This window comes from Oncorhynchus masou, chromosome 29, assembly GCF_036934945.1.
Source record: "Oncorhynchus masou masou isolate Uvic2021 chromosome 29, UVic_Omas_1.1, whole genome shotgun sequence".
Classification (NCBI taxonomy): Eukaryota; Metazoa; Chordata; class Actinopteri; order Salmoniformes; family Salmonidae; genus Oncorhynchus; species Oncorhynchus masou.
The window spans coordinates 34,185,980-34,207,122 of record NC_088240.1 but is presented as its reverse complement, the minus strand read 5'-3'; the positions used below and the strand labels follow the sequence as shown (position 1 = coordinate 34,207,122).

General features: G+C 43.9%; 1 protein-coding gene across 1 annotated transcript in view; it reads left to right on the top strand.

Annotated features, from left to right (window-relative positions):
• kif5c (kinesin family member 5C) overlaps window positions 1-21,143 on the top strand; it is a 33,492-nt gene that overhangs the window by 6,792 nt on the left and 5,557 nt on the right. The window contains exons 2-16 of the mRNA XM_064944585.1: window positions 1,316-1,403; window positions 1,517-1,590; window positions 6,872-6,976; window positions 7,571-7,619; window positions 7,710-7,765; window positions 7,924-8,011; window positions 8,181-8,305; window positions 8,536-8,640; window positions 8,935-9,083; window positions 9,439-9,587; window positions 14,258-14,436; window positions 14,954-15,022; window positions 18,447-18,653; window positions 20,219-20,365; window positions 20,531-20,719. Coding sequence (XP_064800657.1) covers window positions 1,316-1,403; window positions 1,517-1,590; window positions 6,872-6,976; window positions 7,571-7,619; window positions 7,710-7,765; window positions 7,924-8,011; window positions 8,181-8,305; window positions 8,536-8,640; window positions 8,935-9,083; window positions 9,439-9,587; window positions 14,258-14,436; window positions 14,954-15,022; window positions 18,447-18,653; window positions 20,219-20,365; window positions 20,531-20,719 — 1,779 coding nt within the window. The remainder of the gene's footprint in view (window positions 1-1,315; window positions 1,404-1,516; window positions 1,591-6,871; window positions 6,977-7,570; window positions 7,620-7,709; window positions 7,766-7,923; window positions 8,012-8,180; window positions 8,306-8,535; window positions 8,641-8,934; window positions 9,084-9,438; window positions 9,588-14,257; window positions 14,437-14,953; window positions 15,023-18,446; window positions 18,654-20,218; window positions 20,366-20,530; window positions 20,720-21,143) is intronic.

The following is a 21,143-nucleotide window of genomic DNA, read 5'->3' as shown; positions in this document are numbered from 1 at the left end:
AACAGCAATCATGTTTCCATCCTCCTCCTCCATCCGCTGAGGGACACCTGGAGCCGGCTGACATCCAATCAGTGCAGGCCTCTCCCTGTGGGATGTAGTTTCCATGGCAACCAAGTCATTGTTGGAGCTTACCGCTGTTCGGGTTGACCCCATGCCGGCGCTATAAAGGCATGGAAAAATATAAATCGCTCGACTGTCAGAAAGCCGGTCCAGAACAAAGAGAGCCAAACATAAAACAAGCCGCTTAATAGCCTCCTTGGGTTGGGCTTGAATCAAACTGGACCACACACAGATACACAGGTGGTAGTGGCAGATGATGTCATGTGTGGGGTCTTTGTTTTCACTGGACCAGGCTATCATTGTCACATTGCCCCATGTTTGTTTCATATTGATTGATTTCTTATTGTCTTTTCACCATTAATTCAGTCAGTCAGTGTGATAGGAAAATAGTGTGGTAGGAAAACAAGATGACCTCATTTAAAAATATATATGTAGCTCCATTATCTTTTCTACATACTTTATATCTTGTTACAGTCATTTAAATTTACATTCTAAATGTTTTACCGTCCCAATTTCTTATTTTTGGCATATTTTTGAGTGGTGGCAAATTAGTATAGGGGAAACATTGCACAGAACCTAAATATTTCGTGCTAGCAATAGCTGTACTAGAGTTTCAAGTGCGTCGTTGTATGAACTTGTTTATTTATGGTCGCAAACCATCTGTAACTACAACACTGATCCACAACATTGATCCATGTCAAATGTATGCGCGCATGACTGTAAGTCGCTTTAAAAGGGTTTTCTATTATTATTATAAAAGTATTTGATTAACAGAAAAATGTTCAGTTGTCTCTGTCTCCAAAGTAACATAATAACGTCCAGGCCCATAGTGTAAGGTTGAGACAGGTGACCTGTCCTGTATTCTTGTGACAGGAGAACTGATCCGATGTCAGGCTAGCGTTGCCACGGCTCTACCTCAGAGCAGGAGGTGACTGGTTTAGTGTGACACCTGCTAGACTGACTGACTCTGAAACAGATCTGGAGAGAACAAGGTCACCAGAGTCAAAGCACCTTGCTTGATGTAATACAGACCCGATTTGATCACCTTGTCAGATTGTCAGACCCAGCTAGCAGTCAAACGACTTTAAGAAACAGTGAGAAATGCCTGTGGTGAAAAGTGTTTAACTTCCATTCAGTTTTGTTGATATGAAAATAACTCAAGGCTTTAGCTTGACACTGATTTCTCAGGGGCAAATGAAAGGTGGAATGAGATGGGGACTCTCTTGACAGTTTCCTTCCTCCTTTTTCCATGCAGGGCAAGCCTTATGTGTTTGACCGAGTCCTGCCACCCAACACAGCCCAGGAACAGGTCTATGATGCCTGTGCCAAGCAGATCGTCAAAGGTAAACGCTGTGCCCTATACAGCCCAATTAATCTCACATCCTCACCGTCGTCATGTGAACTCCGTTTCAGACCTATTTTGAAAGAGTTAACCCCACTGTGTTTTGTTTTGCAGATGTGTTGGGTGGGTACAATGGAACCATCTTTGCCTATGGCCAGACCTCATCAGGCAAGACTCACACCATGGAGGTAAGTCTGGAGGACATTTTGAGTCCTCATTGGGATTTGAATGAGAGCCAAAGAGATTCGGTCAGAGATTAGATTAAGGATAGCAGTATTGAATAATGATATACGTAATCACAGGACATGTGAAGCCACAGTGCAAGTATGGCCATTTGCAGCTAGTTTTAGGGAGCTTTACAAGACAGCACGAAGGAAAGGCCCATGGAACATGAAACTGTATGAAGAGGAGACAGAGGTGCAGTCTAGAAGCAGGGTGAACCTTTGGCCTCACTGCCTGCATCATCTGTAGAGGGTCTCGTGACCCATTGACTGAGCAGGGATTGACTGGAGTTTAAGCCGTTTCCCTCAGTCATAATCCTAACATGGGAGAGAGTCGCACAAACATGATTTTTACAGGCGGATCGGAATTGTGCAGTGGTTTTACTGAGGCGGCATGACACTTGAGATTTCACTGACAAACACATTTGAAGCTGTATCTGTCAAACATGTTTGTTTCATTAAAGGGAGGTGCCAGTCAGGCAGCATTCAAACACACACACACACAAATGTGAATATTTTCAGTAAAAAATCTTGTTCAAGCTTGTGAGAAATGTAATTCCTAATTCTCCTCAGATGGGAACATTCACCAACAGTCCCTCCCTCCTGCTGCGTCTTCCTTCCTGGCATACCTTTATTCAGCCCGACTGTCTATGCCAGACGGCATGCCAAAATAGCAGCGAGGTGCTTCTCTGACACAGTTCACACGATGTGCCGCCATGCGATTTACACATACAGTATAGCCTCCTATTCAGCTGCAGCCGTTCCCCTGGTAACAGCCCAGAGATTCTTCAGCAAGCTTGAGGATGAAATCGAGAAACATTTATACCATCCACAGGTTTCCTTAGCAGGTGATGGAAGGGCGGGGTAAGCGATGGTGGCAATATGATTAGCTTCCATGCAAGCTCGGCCAGCCTGACCAGAATGTACAACTATCCCTGTTATGTGTTTAATCTAAAACGCTATTATACATCTCCCCATACCTAGAATCAAATTACAGTTTGAAGGACATAGCAGCCCTGAGGCGAAGGGCAAACGGTAATAGTCCATTGCAGAGTAAATTATTGCCGAGACAATAACGTTTTAAAATTGCAATTTGGCTGTTTAAGGAAGGGTCAGACTGAATTAAATGGGGATTGGGATGGAGATGAGAGGACTACATTTTTGAAGGGATACAGGCTGGCCGAGGAGTCTGTAATGAAACCCCCTTGAGGTATCATGTATATTTCATTTTAATATGTGGACATAGGCCTTATGTAGACGAAGGGTGTTTTCACACTCGGTCCCTTTTAGACAATTGTTTTTAACTCATCTTTTGAGGTGGCCTGAGTTCGTCTTGCTTGAATTCCTCTGTCCAGTTCCCTTTTTTTAGGTTAATGTGAACACAAAGCTCCCCAGGCTCACTTGTCATAAATCCCGCACCACACACTAGAACACTGCAACACCATTTCCTCTGCCGTGAACCTTCACATTGGTGCCACAAAAGAGAGAAGAAGATGATGTGCAGGTTCGCAGAAAAAAAATGTGTGCTGTTTCTGGATATTAATTACCAATTTTCATGGATGCCAAAATATGTGTTGAGTTTTTAGGTCAGATCATTTTTTTTGCAATATGTGGTATATAAAGAGCCGTTTATTCTCTTGTGGGATTTGAATAGTGGGAGAAGAAAACAATATATTTGGTGAGAATCACAGCATAGGGTACACAATCAATTCTAGCTCTTAAAGGAACAGTAGCCTAGATTGGATGTATTATAGCATTATTTAGTCTGTAGTTATTCTTCTACTACTTATTCTGTTACCAATAATATTTATATGTTGATAGTATCTTCTGGTGGCAATTATTATGTTTAATCTTTTAACTAAATGCAATCTATTAGCTCCCAAACTGTAAGGTACTTTATAAATAGGTGATAAGATGTTCTGATGGAATGGGTTGTCCTGCACTTTGTAAAAACCCAGAATGCATTGATTGAATTTCACCAGAATAGGTGAAGTGAACTGGCAAAAGAGTTGAGTCCTCATTCAAAGCAAGGGCAGTGTGAATACAAACCGAGTTCTTTAGCTTTTTTTTTACCCTAGAGTTCAGTTTAAAGAGGACCGAGATCTTTTAAAGAGGTCTATACAGTGCATTCAGAAGGTATTCAGACCCCTTGACTTTTTCCACATATTGTTACATTACAGCCTTATTCTCTAATGTATTCAATTGTTTTTTCCCTCATACATCTACAGACAATACCCCATAATGACAAAGCAAAAACAGTATTTTTTGTTGTTCTTGCTAATTTATAATCATTTTAAACAGAAATATCACATTTACATAAGTATTCAGACCCTTTACGCAGTACTTTGTTGAAGCACCTTTGGCAGTGATTACAGTCTCGAGTCTTCTTTGGTATGACGCTACAGGCTTGCACACTTGTATTTGGGGAGTTTCTCCAATTCTTCTCTGCAGATCCTCTCAAGCTCTGTCAGGTTTGATGGGGAGAGTTGCTGCACAGCTATTTTCAGGTCTCTCCAGAGATGTTCGATTTGGTTCAAGTTCGGGCTCTGGCTGGGCCACTCAATGACATTCAGAGACTTGTTCCGAAGCTGCTCCTGCATTGTCTTGGCGGTGTGCTTAGGGTCGTTGTCCTGTTGGAAGGTGAACCTTCGCCCCAGTCTGGGGTCCTGAGCTCTCTGTAGCAGGTTTTCATCAAGGATCTCTCTGTACTTTGCTCCGTTCATCTTTCCCTAGATCCTGACTAGTCTCCCAATCTCTGCCGCTGAAAAACATCCCCACGGCATCATGCTGCCAGTATCATGCTTCGCCGTAGGGATGGTGCCAGGTTTCCTCCAGACGTGACGCTTGGCATTCAGGCCAAAGAGTTCAATCTTGGTTTCATCAGGCCAGAGAATCTTGTTTCTCGTAGTCTGAGAGTCTTTAGGTGCCTTTTGGAAAACTCCAAGTGGGCTGTCATGTGCCTTTTACTGAGGAGTGGCTTCCGTCTGGTCATTCGACCATAAAGGCTTGATTGGTGGAGTGCTGCAGAGATGGTTGTCCTTCTGGAAGGTTCTCCCATCTCCACAGAGGAACTCTGGAGCTCTGTCAGAGTGACCATCGGGTTCTTGGTCACCTCCCTGACCAAAGGCCCTTCTCCCCCAATTGCTCAGTTTGGCCGGGTGGCCAGTTATAGCTCTATGTATGGTTCCAAACTTCTTCCATTTAAGAATGATTGAGCCCACTGTGTTCTTGGGGACCTTAAATACTTCAGAATTGTTTTGGTACCCTACCCTGGATCTGTGCCTCGACGTAATCCTGGATTGGTTTTTGCTCTGACATGCACTGTCAACTATGAGACCTTATATAGACAGGTGTGTCCTTTTTGAAATCATGTCCAATTAATTGAATTTACCACAGGTGGGCTCCAATCAAGTTGTAGAAACATCTCAAGGATGATAAATGGAAACAGGATGCACCTGAACTCAATTTCAAGTCTCAAAGCAAAGGGTCTGAATACTTATGTACATTTACATTACATTTAAGTCATTTAGCAGACGCTCTTATCCAGAGCGACTTACAAATTGGTGAATTCACCTTCTGACATCCAGTGGAACAGCCACTTTACCATAGTGCATCTAAATCATTTAAGGGGGGTGAGAAGGATTACTTATCCTATCCTAGGTATTCCTTGAAGAGGTGGGGTTTCAGGTGTCTCCGGAAGGTGGTGATTGACTCCGCTGTCCTGGCGTCGTGAGGGAGTTTGTTCCACCATTGGGGGGCCAGAGCAGCGAACAGTTTTGACTGGGCTGAGCGGGAACTGTACTTCCTCAGTGGTAGGGAGGCGAGCAGGCCAGAGGTGGATGAACGCAGTGCCCTTGTTTGGGTGTAGGGCCTGATCAGAGCCTGGAGGTACTGCGGTGCCGTTCCCCTCACAGCTCCGTAGGCAAGCACCATGGTCTTGTAGCGGATGCGAGCTTCAACTGGAAGCCAGTGGAGAGAGCGGAGGAGCGGGGTGACGTGAGAGAACTTGGGAAGGTTGAACACCAGACGGGCTGTGGCGTTCTGGATGAGTTGTAGGGGTTTAATGGCACAGGCAGGGAGCCCAGCCAACAGCGAGTTGCAGTAATCCAGACGGGAGATGACAAGTGCCTGGATTAGGACCTGCGCCACTTCCTGTGTGAGGCAGGGTCGTACTCTGCGGATGTTGTAGAGCATGAACCTACAGGAACGGGCCACCGCCATGATGTTGGTTGAGAACGACAGGGTGTTGTCCAGGATCACGCCAAGGTTCTTAGCGCTCTGGGAGGAGGACACAATGGAGTTGTCAACCGTGATGGCGAGATCATGGAACGGGCAGTCCTTCCCCGGGAGGAAGAGCAGCTCCGTCTTGCCGAGGTTCAGCTTGAGGTGGTGATCCGTCATCCACACTGATATGTCTGCCAGACATGCAGAGATGCGATTCGCCACCTGGTCATCAGAAGGGGGAAAGGAGAAGATTAATTGTGTGTCGTCTGCATAGCAATGATAGGAGAGACCATGTGAGGTTATGACAGAGCCAAGTGACTTGGTGTATAGCGAGAATAGGAGAGGGCCTAGAACAGAGCCCTGGGGGACACCAGTGGTGTAAATACCAGTGGTGTAAATACATTTGGTGGTGTAAATACATTTCTAAAAATCTGTTTTCATTTTGTCATTGTCTGGTATTGTGTGTAAATTGATGACAAAAACAATACATTTTAGAATAAGGCTGTAACGTAACAAAATTTGGAAAAGTAAAGGGGTTTGAATACTTTCAGAATGCACTGTATCCGAAAACACCCTATGAGGGTTAAGGCTGAATGATTTGTCCTCTGTAAGAGCTTGATAGCAGCCTGTGATAAACCTCTGTCGCTACTTCACAGGAGGTTGGTGGCACCTTAATTGGGGAGGACAGGCTTGTGGTAATGCCTGGAGCGGAATGAGTGGAACGGTATAAAATCCATCAAACACATGGTTTCCATGTGTTTTGATGCCATTTCATTTACTCTGTTCCAGCCATTATTATGAGCCGTCCTCCCCTCAGCAGCCTCCACTGGGCTACTAGTAGTAACCTGACAGAGAGACTGAATATTTGTTTAAATTTTTTTTAAATACTCTCACTTTTCCTTCTTGGGTCAGATGTATCATTTTCTTTCACATACATTTTTTGCACAAGCAGTTTTTTTTTATATTGTCGTGTTTTGTAAATGTTGGATGTTGTTTGTGAACGATGTTGTGTTCTCCATCTCAGGGCAAGCTCCATGACTCCCAGCTGATGGGTATCATCCCCCGTATCGCCAGGGACATCTTTGACCACATCTACTCCATGGACGAGAACCTGGAGTTCCACATCAAGGTGACAAGACACATCATGGAATGGCCCCTCTGAACCCTGGGCTAGTTGCTCAGTGAGTCTGTGTCCATGCGTTGTAGCTTAGCTTGCCTTCAATGGAAATAGCCTAGTGTTCATATAGCAGGATTTGTCGAAAGTGTAAGCTGAGTGTAAAATGTATGCAATAGCTTTTGTAAATACTGTATAATATTTGAATATTAAAAAAATACATGTTTGAATGGCATTTGTATTATACTGTTACCAAACCACCAGGTCCATAACAAGTGAATGGAACCGGTGTTGCGGTGACTGAGGATTAGTCTAGTGCTCGTTGCTGTGTTAGTGTTAGTGACAGGACCCACAGAGGTGCCAGTTCTGCTGGGGTGGCCTACACGTACCATATGGTCACTGCAGTGACACCTTCAGCCCATGACTCTGTGGCTGTGTGTCCTCGCGGCCTTGCCTCTAGCAACTCAAATGGAAATGTTACAACACAAAAGTCTAGGAACCCAAGTGTTCATCTGTTAGAACAGTGAATCTTTCACTGAGGGCAAGACTGGCACAGGATCAATTCTGTCTGTTTGTTTATGCTGTGTGTGATATGTTTTGTGTTTATAGGTCTCCTATTTTGAAATCTACTTAGACAAGATCCGAGACTTATTGGATGGTAAGTAAGGACTTTATTTCTAGTTTTACTAAGTTCAGATTTCTAAATACTGAGGTGGACAATTTTGATGTATATACTTTTCATTTTAAGTGTCAAAGATCAACCTAGCAGTGCATGAGGACAAAAACAAGGTGCCCTATGTTAAGGTGGGTATCCAATCGCTGTAGCTCAAGTTCTATAAACAGGAAGGTGTTCAATTGTTGATAATATGATTGTTCCTTCTCTTAACACAGTAATATTTCAGGTCATTACCCAGCAATCTTGTGGTCCTCACCTTCACACATATTCCCACTTTTCCACAAAGGGCTGTACGGAGCGCTTTGTGTCCAGTCCAGAAGAGGTTATGGATGTCATCGATGAAGGAAAATCCAATCGTCACGTGGCTGTTACAAGTATGGGCTTCTCTTTTCCTCCGGAATCACTAAAGTGCATGTTTAATAAAGAAATGTTGCAAGAATGTTGCTAACCACCCATTGATTTCCAGTGATTCAGCAAAAAGCCGCCCGCTTCCTGTGCTAGCACTGACTCAAATGTTGCTCTGCTTTTTGTTCGTCCATACAGACATGAATGAGCACAGTTCTCGCAGTCACAGCATCTTCCTGATCAACATCAAGCAGGAGAATGTAGAGACAGAACTGAAGCTGTCAGGAAAACTCTACTTGGTGGATCTGGCTGGCAGTGAGAAGGTCACAGTGGTTTCCCCTCTTTCTACGCTTATCTACCCTCCATCTGCCTCTCTCACTAGGTCTTCCCTTCCCTCTCTCCTCCCTCTCCTTCTCTCACTCTCTGCAATAAATCATCATTAAAATAACCTCTTTTACACAGCATTTTGATTGAAGACCTATTAGACCTATCCGTCCACAGAACTTGTTTGTGGTGACATCCTGCTGTGGGTATTTATTATCCTCTCCTACAGGTCAGTAAAACCGGGGCAGAGGGATCTGTGTTGGACGAGGCCAAGAATATCAATAAGTCCCTCTCCGCCCTGGGGAACGTCATATCAGCTCTGGCCGAGGGAACTGTAAGTTATAAGTCTTTTTCGATGTGCTGAGGTTCTTTCTCTCTCTCTCTCTCTCTCTCTCTCTCTCTCTCTCTCTCTCTCTATCTTTCCCTCTGTCTGTCTCTATCTCTCTCTCTCTCTCTCTCTCTCTCTCTCTCTCTCACTCTCTCAGATAGATTATTTCCTTGTCCTATTTTACTAACACGTCCTTTTGTCTGTGACGTGAACATGAAATATTCTATAAAATAGCACTTGGTTACAGATGTTGCCTTATTTGTGAAGCTCCTCTTGATTTTCCCTCTTCCCGTCCTGTAGAAAACCCACGTGCCCTACAGAGACAGTAAGATGACCCGTATCCTGCAGGACTCTCTGGGGGGAAACTGTAGGACCACCATCATCATCTGTGCCTCCCCCTCTGTCTACAATGAGGCTGAGACCAAGTCCACCCTCATGTTTGGACAGAGGTTAGCACTCATACGACACACACTGTAGGGGGGTGTTCCGTGTATCTCTTCTAGTCAGTCTGCAAGGGGGGGATTTATTTGTGTGCCCTCATGGGGATGTAGTGAAAATAGAGATTAGACCTCTAATGGGTCTAGGAAGATCAGCTGTGACCTTGTTGCAATGCTGTTGTTTAGCCCACACCCAACAGCAAGGGTGATAATAAATCAATGGAGATTATTGGTGTTGTAGTTCAGTGTCAGACCTTTGACCTTCAGTACACATACACTATTTGTGCAAAATACTACTAATGCCCTCTTCCATCCATCAATTCCAACCTGATGGAACCCCCCCCCTCTCTCTCTCTCAATGTTGCAGAGCTAAGACCATTAAGAACACAGTGTCAGTGAACCAAGAGCTGACAGCTGAGGAGTGGAAGAAGAAGTATGAGAAGGAGAAAGAGAAGACTAAAGGCTTGAAATACGTGATCCAGAAGCTTGAGACCGAGCTCAAACGCTGGAGGAAAGGTAACAAAGAAAGAGAGTAGAGGAGTGAAAGAGAGGGGGAGACAGAGAGAGAGGGGAGGAGAGATAATGAGAGAGAAAAGAGAGGAGAGAGAGAGAGAGAGAGAGAGAGAGAGAGAGAGAGAGAGAAAAAAACACGAGAGGAGAGAGGGAAAAAAGAGACAGTGACAAAGACAGACAATAGCTTGAGAAAAATGGAGAGAGGGAGGATAGGAAAGGAGAGAGAGCAAGAGAGAACAAAATGAAAATGGAGAAGCTGTATAGCAATTATGGTTTAACCAGACTAGAATCCTGATAAGTGCATCTCGAATGCAAGGGCATCCCAGTACATGGAAATCAGTATGATCATTTACACAAACCCACTGTCATTTATTTGACTGTGCTCCTAGTTACTCTACTACAGGAGCATCAGAGAGACTATAGATCAGGGGTGTCAAAGTCAAATGGACGGAGGGCCAAATAAAAAATTTAGCTACAAGCCGAGGGCCGGACTGTTCGAATGTTCATTGAAAATTTTTTAAATGACGCATATAGTCTAGTGAACCTAATTGAACCTACTGAAAACCTAACAAATATATTCCAATATGATCAGATAAATAAAGCAATATTTTCTTATGGCTTTGTCAGTAATCTTTAATTTTCAACAGACACAAAAGACAAATTTCCTTTATATAAAAATCCCCATAACATGAACATTAAATGAAAGAAACCGGTATTCAAGGCACCATCAGTAGCCTATATTTTCTATTTTAGCAAAAGTGGGCTAAATTTACTTCAAAGAAAAAAACAATAATAGCAATTTTCTAAAGTTAACTGTGCGCGTGATGATGCTCATTACATGCTCCATTTTCAAGGCTTTACCGCACAACGCTTCCTGGTGTATGATACAATGATAAGCTGTCAGCTCACCTGTCGCGTTTTCCTCTTGCATCTTTTCCCGTATCTTCGCCACCAGTCCGCTCCTGTGTCCACACATCGCAGGTGCTCCGTCGGTTGTCAAACCCACGAGTTTTTCCCAAGGCAGCTCCATCTCATTTACACATCTTGACACCTCTTCATACAAATCATGCCCCGTAGTTGTGCCATGCATAGGAGTAAAGCCAAAAACTCCTCTGTCACGCTTAGGCTGGAGTCCACTCCGCGGATGAAAATTGACAACTGGGCAATGTCAGAAATGTCGGTGCTCTCATCCACAGCCAAGGAATATGCAATGAAATCTTTTCCCTTTTTCACAAGCTGCTCTTTTAGATTGATGGACAACTGGTCTACTCTCTCGGCAATGGTGTTTCTGCTCAGACTCACATTTAAAAAGAGTTGCCTTTTTTCTGGGCAAACTTCGTCACAAACTTTAATCATGCAGTTTTTGATGAAATCCCCTCCGTAAATGGCCGGGCTGATTTAATCTCTTCTGCCAAAATAAAACTGGCCTTGACAGCAGCCTGGCCTTGTGATTTGGCTTTTTTGAACAGAGCCTGTCGAGATTTGAGGCCTCGTTTTAATTCCTCTGCCTTTTGTAGCCTTTGTTCCATGTCCATATTCTTGTTTTTGTCCGCGTGTTTCGTTTCATAATGTCGTCTCAGATTATACTCTTTCAGTACCGTTTCTCCAACAGAAGACACACAGGTTTTCCAGCTTAACATATACTCCGACTCCCACCTTGTTTGAAACCCCCGGTTCTCAGTGTCCACCTTCCGTTTTGCCATTTTTGATGGGTATCTGAAAGTTAATTTTACTGTGATGCTGAACTGCTGTGCCAATAAATATTGAAATGAAGCAGCCTATGCTCGGTGCGTCACCGTTGTTGTTTTTATTTTATTGTGGGAAATGTAGTATTGGTGCGTTTCCAAAAGATCTGTGCATTGCTGTTCTCAATTTGAATAATAAATCAAGATCATCCCAGGGGCCGTAAAAAACCTCTCGTTCTTGTGGCCCGCGGGCCTTGACTCTGACATATGTGCTATAGATGTTTGCAGACATTTCCCAGCTATTCCTGGAATATGGAAGCTAAGGACTTCACTTGTATTCAGAGCTCATCGGGTTGTAGGGGATGTTGAACCATCATTGTTACTACTGAAACTCTGTTTTTATTTGATGAAATTGCTTTGATGAAAATCATGAAGAAGAACTCTGGATGTCTATATAAGGTCCCATAGTTGACAGTGCATGTCAGAGTAAAAACCAACCCATAAGGTTGAAGGAATTGTGTGTAGAGCTCTGAGACAGGATTGTGTTGAGGCACAGATCTGGGGGGAAGGGTAGCAAACCATTTTTGTAGCTTTGAAGGTCCCCAAGAACACAGTGGCCTCCATCATTCTTAAATGGAAGTTTGGAACCACCAAGACTCTTCCTAGAGCTGGTGCCCAGCCAAACTAAGCAATCGGGGGAGAAGGGCCTTGGTCAGGGAGGTGACCAAGAACCTGATGGTTACTCTGATTGAGCTCCAGAGTTCCTCTGTGGAGATGGGAGAACCTTCCAGAAGGACAACTATCTCTGCAGCACTCCACCAATCAGGTCTTTATGGTAGAGTGGCCAGATGGAAGCCACTCCTTAGTAAAAGGCACATGGCAGCCCACTTTGAGTTTTCCAAAAGGATTCAGACCATGAGAAACAAGATTCTCTGGTCTGATGAAACCAAGATTGAACTCTTTGGCCTGACTGCCAAGCGTCAAGTCTGGAGGAATCCTGGCACCTTCCCTACGGTGAAGCATGGTGGTGGCAGCATCATGTTGTGGGGATGTTTTTCAGCGGCAGGGACTGGGAGACTAGTCAGGTTCGAGGGAAAGATGAATGGAGCAAAGTACAGAGATATCCTTGATGAAAACCTGCTCCAGAGCACTCAGGACCTTAGACTGAGCGTAGGTTCACCTTCCAACAGGACAATGACCCTAAGCACACAGCCAGGACAATGACCCTACCCAAGAAGACTCAAGGCTGTAATCGTTGTCAAAGATGCTTCAGCAAAGTACTGAGTAAAGGGTCTGAAAACTTACGTAAATGTAATATTTCAGTTGTTTTTATTTTATTTATACTATGTATACTATCAGAATGCACTGTATGTGTAGAATAGGCTTCTCTAATGGGGTACGTTGGGGACTGAAGATGTTTTCCAAAACCACTCATCCGTTCACTCATTCTGTTTCCAGTTCTGTCATTTACTCACTGCTTAGTTCTCCCTTTGCCGTCTTTGTTTTTTTAAAATAAAACCTGTGTCAGAATAAATATCTTGTTGATGTTAGGATTTTGCCCAGCAGGCAATTTGGCATCTTAGTTTGGGCAATGTTCTGAGTGAGTGACCTGGACAGAGGATGTTGTCTCTCAAAGGAATGGCCTTATTTAGATACAGTTTTCATCAAACGTATGTTCATCGTGAAATGCATTCTGAATGCCATGTTTGCGTCCTCTACTCAGTACTCATGCAGCAACCTGCTGTGCCTATATGCCTCCTTTTTTACTTTTGTATTCATGAGATTGTGCAGATTGTGAATAATATTAGTAAGCACACATTATCTCCTATTTGCATTGCAAAATAATGCAAGCTGTAAGGCATCAACAGATTGTTGATGCTCCCAAATGGGTTACATTGTATATCCCTGCAGCGTGTGAAGACCAGTATGGCCAGGGTTCTCCATTGTGGTGGTTAGAGAGATTTAATGTCACAATATTCTAGCTGTGTGTCACCGACTACAGTATACTATATTAGCTGACGGTGCGGACTGACGGTTGCCACGGCTACCCATCATTTCTTTACTGAAAGTGTATTCTTCTCTCCCTCCGAGATAAGATAACACATTCATGCGCTGCATTGTAGATTAGCCACAGCTACAAATGCCCAGACAGTCCTTGAAGATGGCAGAGTGCGGTCTGCCTCTGGATCTCTGAAGTAGAAGTCCCCCTCCCCCGAGCTCTGTCCGCTTATAACTCTACCCCCCCCCCCATCCCTTTTCCGCCTTATCTTAAAGTCTCCACGAGAGCTGCCCAACACAGATTCATCCATCTTCCCCCCTTTCTGCTGTGAGAGGATTATCTCTGGGTGTGGTGGTGTTTGGCTGGTCGGCACGGTCGGGGGCTGAGCCGCTCGCCTGGGTTCTGCCAGCGGGTATCAGCCTCATCACCTGTCACATTATTCATGTCCCATGTTTATTTATTTATTTTTTATTTAACCTTTATTTAACTAGGCAAGTCAGTGAGGAACAAAAACCCGGACGACGCTGGGCCAATTGTGCGGCGCCCTATGGGACTCCCAATCACGGCCGGCTGTGATGGAGCCTGAATACAGCCATATATCCCTGTCTCCTGTGGAAATGGGTTTGTGCTGGGCTGTGTTCTATTTATGGGATGGAACGAAAATAGTTACACAAAGATAATAGATATTATTCTCCTCTGAGCTAAGACGATTTCTGTACAGTTTGTTTGTTTCTCCCTCAGTCTCATGTTATGAATGTGATAAGGACGTTTAGGCACATTTAGTGAGCTAAAATCTGTCAAAGCTGTCCATGCTTTCCCTCTCCATAACCCACAACTGTTTGGTTGAGGTCCAACACTCTAACCAGTGCTCCTCCCTCCCTCCCCCTCCCTCCCTCCCTCCCCCTCCCTCCCTCCCTCCCTCCCTCCCCTCCCTCCCTCCCTCCCTCCCCCCCTCCCTCCCTCCCTCCCTCCCTCCCTCCCTCAACCAGGTGAGGCTGTTCCAGTGGAGGAACAGCTGAGCAGTAAGGAGAAGAAGAGCAACAGTGGTGACGCCATGGCCACGCCCATGATTGACACCATCGCCCCACCCCCTATCCCGCTATTGGACGAGGATAAGACCCGATACGAGGGGCTCATCACCGACTTGTACCAGCAGCTGGATGACAAGGTGGGCGGGGCCAGAGAGGAATGGATGGGGCTTCCCAGTCTTAATGTTCACAGTTTCCGATAATGCCGAGAGCACATGAATGCAGCATAATGACTCACGGAGTGATGAGGGGTCATGGTCATGGATGACTGAAAATGGGCTGTGTGTCTGTGGTTAATTGAGGTGGGACAGTTTGTAGATTTTATGAACCACAAGATGGCTTTAATCAAATGCAAATGCTATATAATCACATACATGCATAATTCTGTGGAATTATTGTAAATCTGGTTTAATGACCCAGACATTTACCTAATAAGGGGTGATTAGATTGATTATCCTCAGGTCATAAATCTCAAGTCAATTAACTGTTTGGAAAATTAACATTGGTGTGCACACATCCATCTCACACTAGCAGCCATCCCCTTTAGTAACCCCCCCCCCCCCCCCCCAAAAAAAAAGTGGATTACAGAGTCTTGGTCAAACCAAACCTGAATGCAACATTTTTGTATTGTATTTTTCTTCTTTCCTCCCATCTCAGGATGATGAGATCAACCAACACAGTCAGCTGGTAGAGAAGTTCAAAGAGCAGATGATCGATCAAGATGAGGTGAGCTTATCCAATCCTATACAACACATCTCCTTCATCTAGATGAGGTGGGCTTATCCAACCCTATACAACACATCTCCTTCATCTGGATGAGGTGGGCTTATCCAATCCTATACAACACATCTCCTTCATCTGGATGAGGTGGGCTTATCCAACCCTATACAACACATCTTCATCTGGATGAGGTGGGCTTATCCAACCCTATACAACACATCTCCTTCATCTAGATGAGGTGGGCTTATCCAACCCTATACAACACATCTCCTTCATCTAGATGAGGTGGGCTTATCCAACCCTATACAACACATCTCCTTCATCTAGATGAGGTGGGCTTATCCAACCCTATACAACACATCTCCTTCATCTGGATGAGGTGGGCTTATCCAACCCTATACAACACATCTCCTTCATCTAGATGAGGTGGGCTTATCCAACCCTATACAACACATCTCCTTCATCTGGATGAGGTGGGCTTATCCAACCCATCTATACAACACATCTTCTTCATCTAGATGAGGTGGGCTTATCCAACCCTATACAACACATCTCCTTCATCTAGATGAGGTGGGCTTATCCAACCCTATACAACACATCTCCTTCATCTAGATGAGGTGGGCTTATCCAACCCTATACAACACATCTCCTTCATCTAGATGAGGTGGGCTTATCCAATCCTATACAACACATCTCCTTCATCTAGATGAGGTGGGCTTATCCAACCCTATACAACACATCTCCTTCATCTGGATGAGGTGGGCTTATCCAACCCTATACAACACATCTCCTTCATCCAGATGAGGTGGGCTTATCCAACCCTATACAACACATCTCCTTCATCTAGATGAGGTGGACTTATCCAACCCTATAAAACACATCTCCTTCATCTGGATGAGGTGGGCTTATCCAACCCTATACAACACATCTCCTTCATCTGGATGAGGTGGGCTTATCCAACCCTATACAAATCAAATTTTATTTGTCACAAACACATGGTTAGCAGATGTTAATGCGAGTATAGCGAAATGCTTGTGCTTCTAATTCCGACAATGCAGTAATAACCAATGAGTAATCTAACCTAACAATTCCACAGCTACTACCTTATACACACAAGTGTAAAGGGATAAATAATATGTACATAAAGATATATGAATGAGTGATGGTACAGAACGGCATAGGCAAGATGTAGTAGATGGTATCGATTACAGTATATACATATGAGATGAGTAAAGTAGGGTATGTAAACATAAAAGTGGCATAGTTTAAAGTGGCTAGTGATACATGTATTACATAAAGATGGCAAGATGCAGTAGATGATATAGAGTACAGTATATACATATACATATGAGATGAGAAATGTAGGGTATGTAAACATTATATTAAGTGGCATTGTTTAAAGTGGCTAGTGATACATTTTTTACATCAATTCCCATTATAAAAGTGAGCTGGTTTTGAGTCAGTATGTTGGCAGCACCCCTCAATGTTAGTGGTGGCTGTTTAACAGTCTGATGGCCTTGAGATAGAAGCATATCTCCTTCATCTAGATGAGGTGAGCTTATCCAACCCTATACAGCACATCTCCTTCATCTAGATGAGGTGAGCTTATCCAACCCTATACAGCACATCTCCTTCATCTAGATGAGGTGGGCTTATCCAACCCTATACAGCACATCTCCTTCATCTAGATGAGGTGAGCTTATCCAACCCTATACAGCACATCTCCTTCATCTAGATGAGGTGAGCTTATCCAACCCTATACAGCACATCTCCTTCATCTAGATGAGGTGGGCTTATCCAACCCTATACAACACATCTCCTTCATCTAGATGAGGTGAGCTTAGCCAACCCTATACAACACATCTCCTTCATCTAGATGTGGTGAGTTTATCCAACCCTATACAACACATCTCCTTCATCTAGATAAGGTGAGCTTATCCAACCCTATACAGCACATATCCTTCATCAGGATGAGGTGAGCTTATCCAACCCTATACAACACATCTCCTTCATCTGGATGAGGTGAGCTTATCCAACCCTATACAACACATCTCCTTCATCTATATTCCTGAGTCTCGTAGATTGACATGGTATAACTTGATAAAAGTGAAGGTATTCATCAACTTGAATTAGTGCAATGAGCAAAGGAGTATGTTTTTTACACTCATAAACAGAGTGCATAACTTGAATTTGTGTTTATTGCCATCTAGTGGTGACATATGGATCTGCATTTGATATCCACTGAGTATTCCAACCATTAGGAACCCCTTCCTAATATTGACTTGCCCCCCCCCCCCCCATTTTAACTTCAGAACAGCTTCAAATTGTCGAGTCATGAACTCTACAAGGTGTCGAAAGCGTTCCACAGGGATGCTGGTCCATGTTGATTCCAATGCTTCCCACATTTGTGTCAAGTTGGCTGGATGTCTTTTGGGTGGTGGACCATTCTTGATACACACATGAAACTGTTGAACGTGAAAAACCCAGCAGCGCTGCATTTCTTGACACAAACCGGTGCGTCTGGCATCTACTACCATACCCCGTTCAAAGGCACTTAAATGTTTTGTCTTGCCCATTCACCCTCTGAATGGCACACATACACAATCCATGTCTCATTTGTCTCATGGCTTAAAAATCCTTATTTAACCAGTCTCCTCCCCTTCATCTACACGGATTGAAGTGGATTTAATAAGTGACATCAATAAGGGATCATAGCTTTGAGCTGGATTCACTTGGTCAGTCATGGAAAGGGTTCTTGTTTTGGATACTCAATGTACATTTTGTAGACCTTTGTTTCATCACGCACATCGCATGCTATGCAAAGTCTGTAGTAGTAAGGACTCAGTGTCAGCTGGCTACTCTGTGAGTCATATCAGATACAAGTATTCTTTCCTTAATGGTTTTAAAGAAGCAATTATAGAAAGGGATTTGAATAAGAAAGACATTGCCATGGTAACACGTCCATTACGCTGTAGGCAAATAGTCAAGGGTTTGAAGGCTGGAAGAGGGCACAATCTAACTGCTGAGAGAAACAATTCCTTTAATGACATTCTGTCATCTTGTCCACCTCCTGTGAAGTGCATTTGTGCTTTCATTTTGGGATGTGGATTTATAATACCTCGTCTTGTGCCAGAGACTGTAAGATGCTTCTATCCTGGTGTTATATTTGGGGGGTCTAAGCACTGTGCTGGAAATGTATTATTTGATTGAATTTATCGTGTGTGTGTGTGTGTGTGTGTGTGTTTTTGTGTGTGTGTGTGTGTGTGTGTGTGTGTGTGTGTGTGTGTGTGTGTGTGTGTGTGTGTGTGTGTGTGTGTGTGTGTGTGTGTGTGTGTGTGTGTGTGTGTGTGTGTGTGTGTGTGTGTGTGTGTGTGTGTGTGTGTGTGTGTGTGTGTGTTTTTTTACTCATCTCACCTGCCCGTCCATCCAGCTGCTGGTTTCGGCCCACAAGGACTATGAGAAGCTGCAGGAGGACCTGTCCAGACTGCAGAGGGAGAACGAGGCGGCCAAAGAGGAGGTGAAGGAGGTGCTGCAGGCCCTGGAGGAGCTGGCTGTTAACTACGACCACAAGAGCCAGGAAGTGGAGAACAAGAACCGCTCCAACAACCAGCTCAGTGAGGAACTCAACCAGAAGAGCGTGAGTCATATTGGGAGGAAGCTTGGTCTCCAGGGCTGTTTAATTCCAGGAAGATCCCTCCCCTCTGAACACACTAACCCTTTACAGTAGCAATCATCATCAAAATTGTTAAAAGATTTTTAGAACAGTTGTAATGAACACAACAGTTGTATAATGGATGAAGCTACTCCAAACGTTTAGAATATTTTAAACAAACAGAGTTGCTACGGATACAGAGTTTCTGTATCCCAATTTCCCCAGGCTGAAAATACATATATTTCTGTACATTTACAGGATTTATTTTTACGTAGCGAAGTGTCCAACTCCACTGCCTACGTTGCTGTGGTGCTGAGTGCTCCGTTGCCGCTACCACTTCCTTGCCTATGTCTGACTGGTGTAGCCTACAAACTTAATGTTGTGCACAAATCTGTTCCAAATATTGCATTCCCTCAGTAAGCTGTTAAGCATAAGTGTGATTTCCTACAAACGTCATGTTGTACACAAAACAGTTGTAACGTCCATGGTTCAGTAAGCATAAGTGTCATCTCAAAACACAGACATGCAGTCTAATTAACGATTGAATGTTATTTTTTCATCATCATTGCAAACATTGGCTAAGCTGCGCAAGAAGCAGACTGGCAGTCAGGTAGTTATCTTTTTCAGGAACTACGATACGGCAGCAACTGTAAAGATCACCCTACATCATCACACTACTAGTTGCTCCAACTAGTAGGGACTGCGTCCTGCTTGTGCAACTGCAATCTCCGTTACGACGGAGAAGATTGTAGCCTTCATAATATATATGTTTTGGAATGTTCATTCAAATCCCAGCAGGGTTTTTATTTCAGCTGTTCAGAAGTATGAGGCAGAGACATAGGTTACATCACCATGATACAGAAGAGGGTGTGTAATGAGCGAAACATGAAGCGAGGGGGAGTGTGAACAGCAGCTATGTTAGAAAAAACGAATGTGTGATTAAAATAACACATGGGCAGAATGTGATCCGGATCCTTAGCTTTGAGAAAGAGGTTTCCAGAGGGGCGGGCCGGCGGCTGCGGACGTGGGGGGAAACTTTGTATCCGTGGCATGGCATTTAAAAAACAAATCCATCAGATATTGACTGAATTATTGCACATACAACATTTTACTAGCATGGACAGAAAATGAATGAAGATCAGGTATGACATTTATTGTCAGCATTTTCTTAGAATGTGGGGAGAAACGACAGGCACAAGAAAAAGTATGAAAGAGTGGCAGGAGTGAAATGAAAGCAATCAATCCAGCGAGATGGAAGTGATTTTTCACCCTCAAACACGGGAAATAGGAAAAGACAGATCCTCAGGTGGGCGGGGCATCAGCGTTGCTACAGATCTCAAAGGACTGGATATGTACATCTCAGGAACTATTGCTTTCACCTACCCAGTTGTCTCAGATCCGTGAAGGAGAGTGAACAAGGGCAGAGGGAAGGGAACATTCCTGGAATGAAACTCAGACAATTTCTCTAGCATTCCTCTGCCCCGTTCAAAACATATTGTAGAATATAGATTATGACTGGACTGTGATGGTAGAATGTGTGTGCGTTTCAGACCACTCTGGAGGGGGTGCAGAGGGAGCTGTCCAGTCTACAGGAGCTCAGCAGTCACCATAAGAAGAGAGCAGCAGAGATCCTCAGTCTCCTGCTCCGAGACCTCAGTGAGATAGGAGGCATCATCGGCACCAGTGATCTCAAGGCTGTAAGGACACACATTATACAAACATATTACACACTTACACTCATACACACATATACATGTACACACTCTGTCATTGAGACACACTACCTGTTACAAACAGTTTTCCATACAAGCACATATTTCATACACTATCTCACTCACTCCTGATCTCTCTCTGCTCCTCAGATGATGGAGGTGAATGAGGTCATCGAGGAGGAGTTCACCATGGCCCGTCTTTACATTAGCAAGATGAAGTCGGAGGTCAAGTCTCTGGTGAACCGCAGCAAACAGCTGGAGAGCTCCCTTGTCGACACCTCCCGCAAGATGCAGGCCAATGAGAAGGAGCTGGCCTCCTGTCAGTTACTCATCTCCCAGGTAACCAGGAAGTGGATTTAACATCATTTTCTATATACTGTATATAAAAAAACACTGTCCACTCTCATTGCCCTTCAAGACTTGTTGAATATTTTCCTTTCTTCAGTTAACTATTCTGTTCATGCAGCTTGTTTGGAAAGTGAGGTAGTAGCTAGGTTTCAATCCAATTGGCGACAGATTTTCATGCAAATATTTAAAAAATCTGCATAAAAACAATATGCACATTTCTTCACCAGAGATGTGTTTCCATCAAAATGACTTGTTGCAGATAAAAGGCTGTGCGTGATGACGTAGTGCACATAAAATACCTTTTGCGGTTAAATTCCCATGTGTCAAATAAAAAATACAAGTTAAATGGGTTTCCTTCGCATTTTCAACTCTACTGATGGTTTTCTCACAAAAAATGTTGTGTTATATAGCGAAT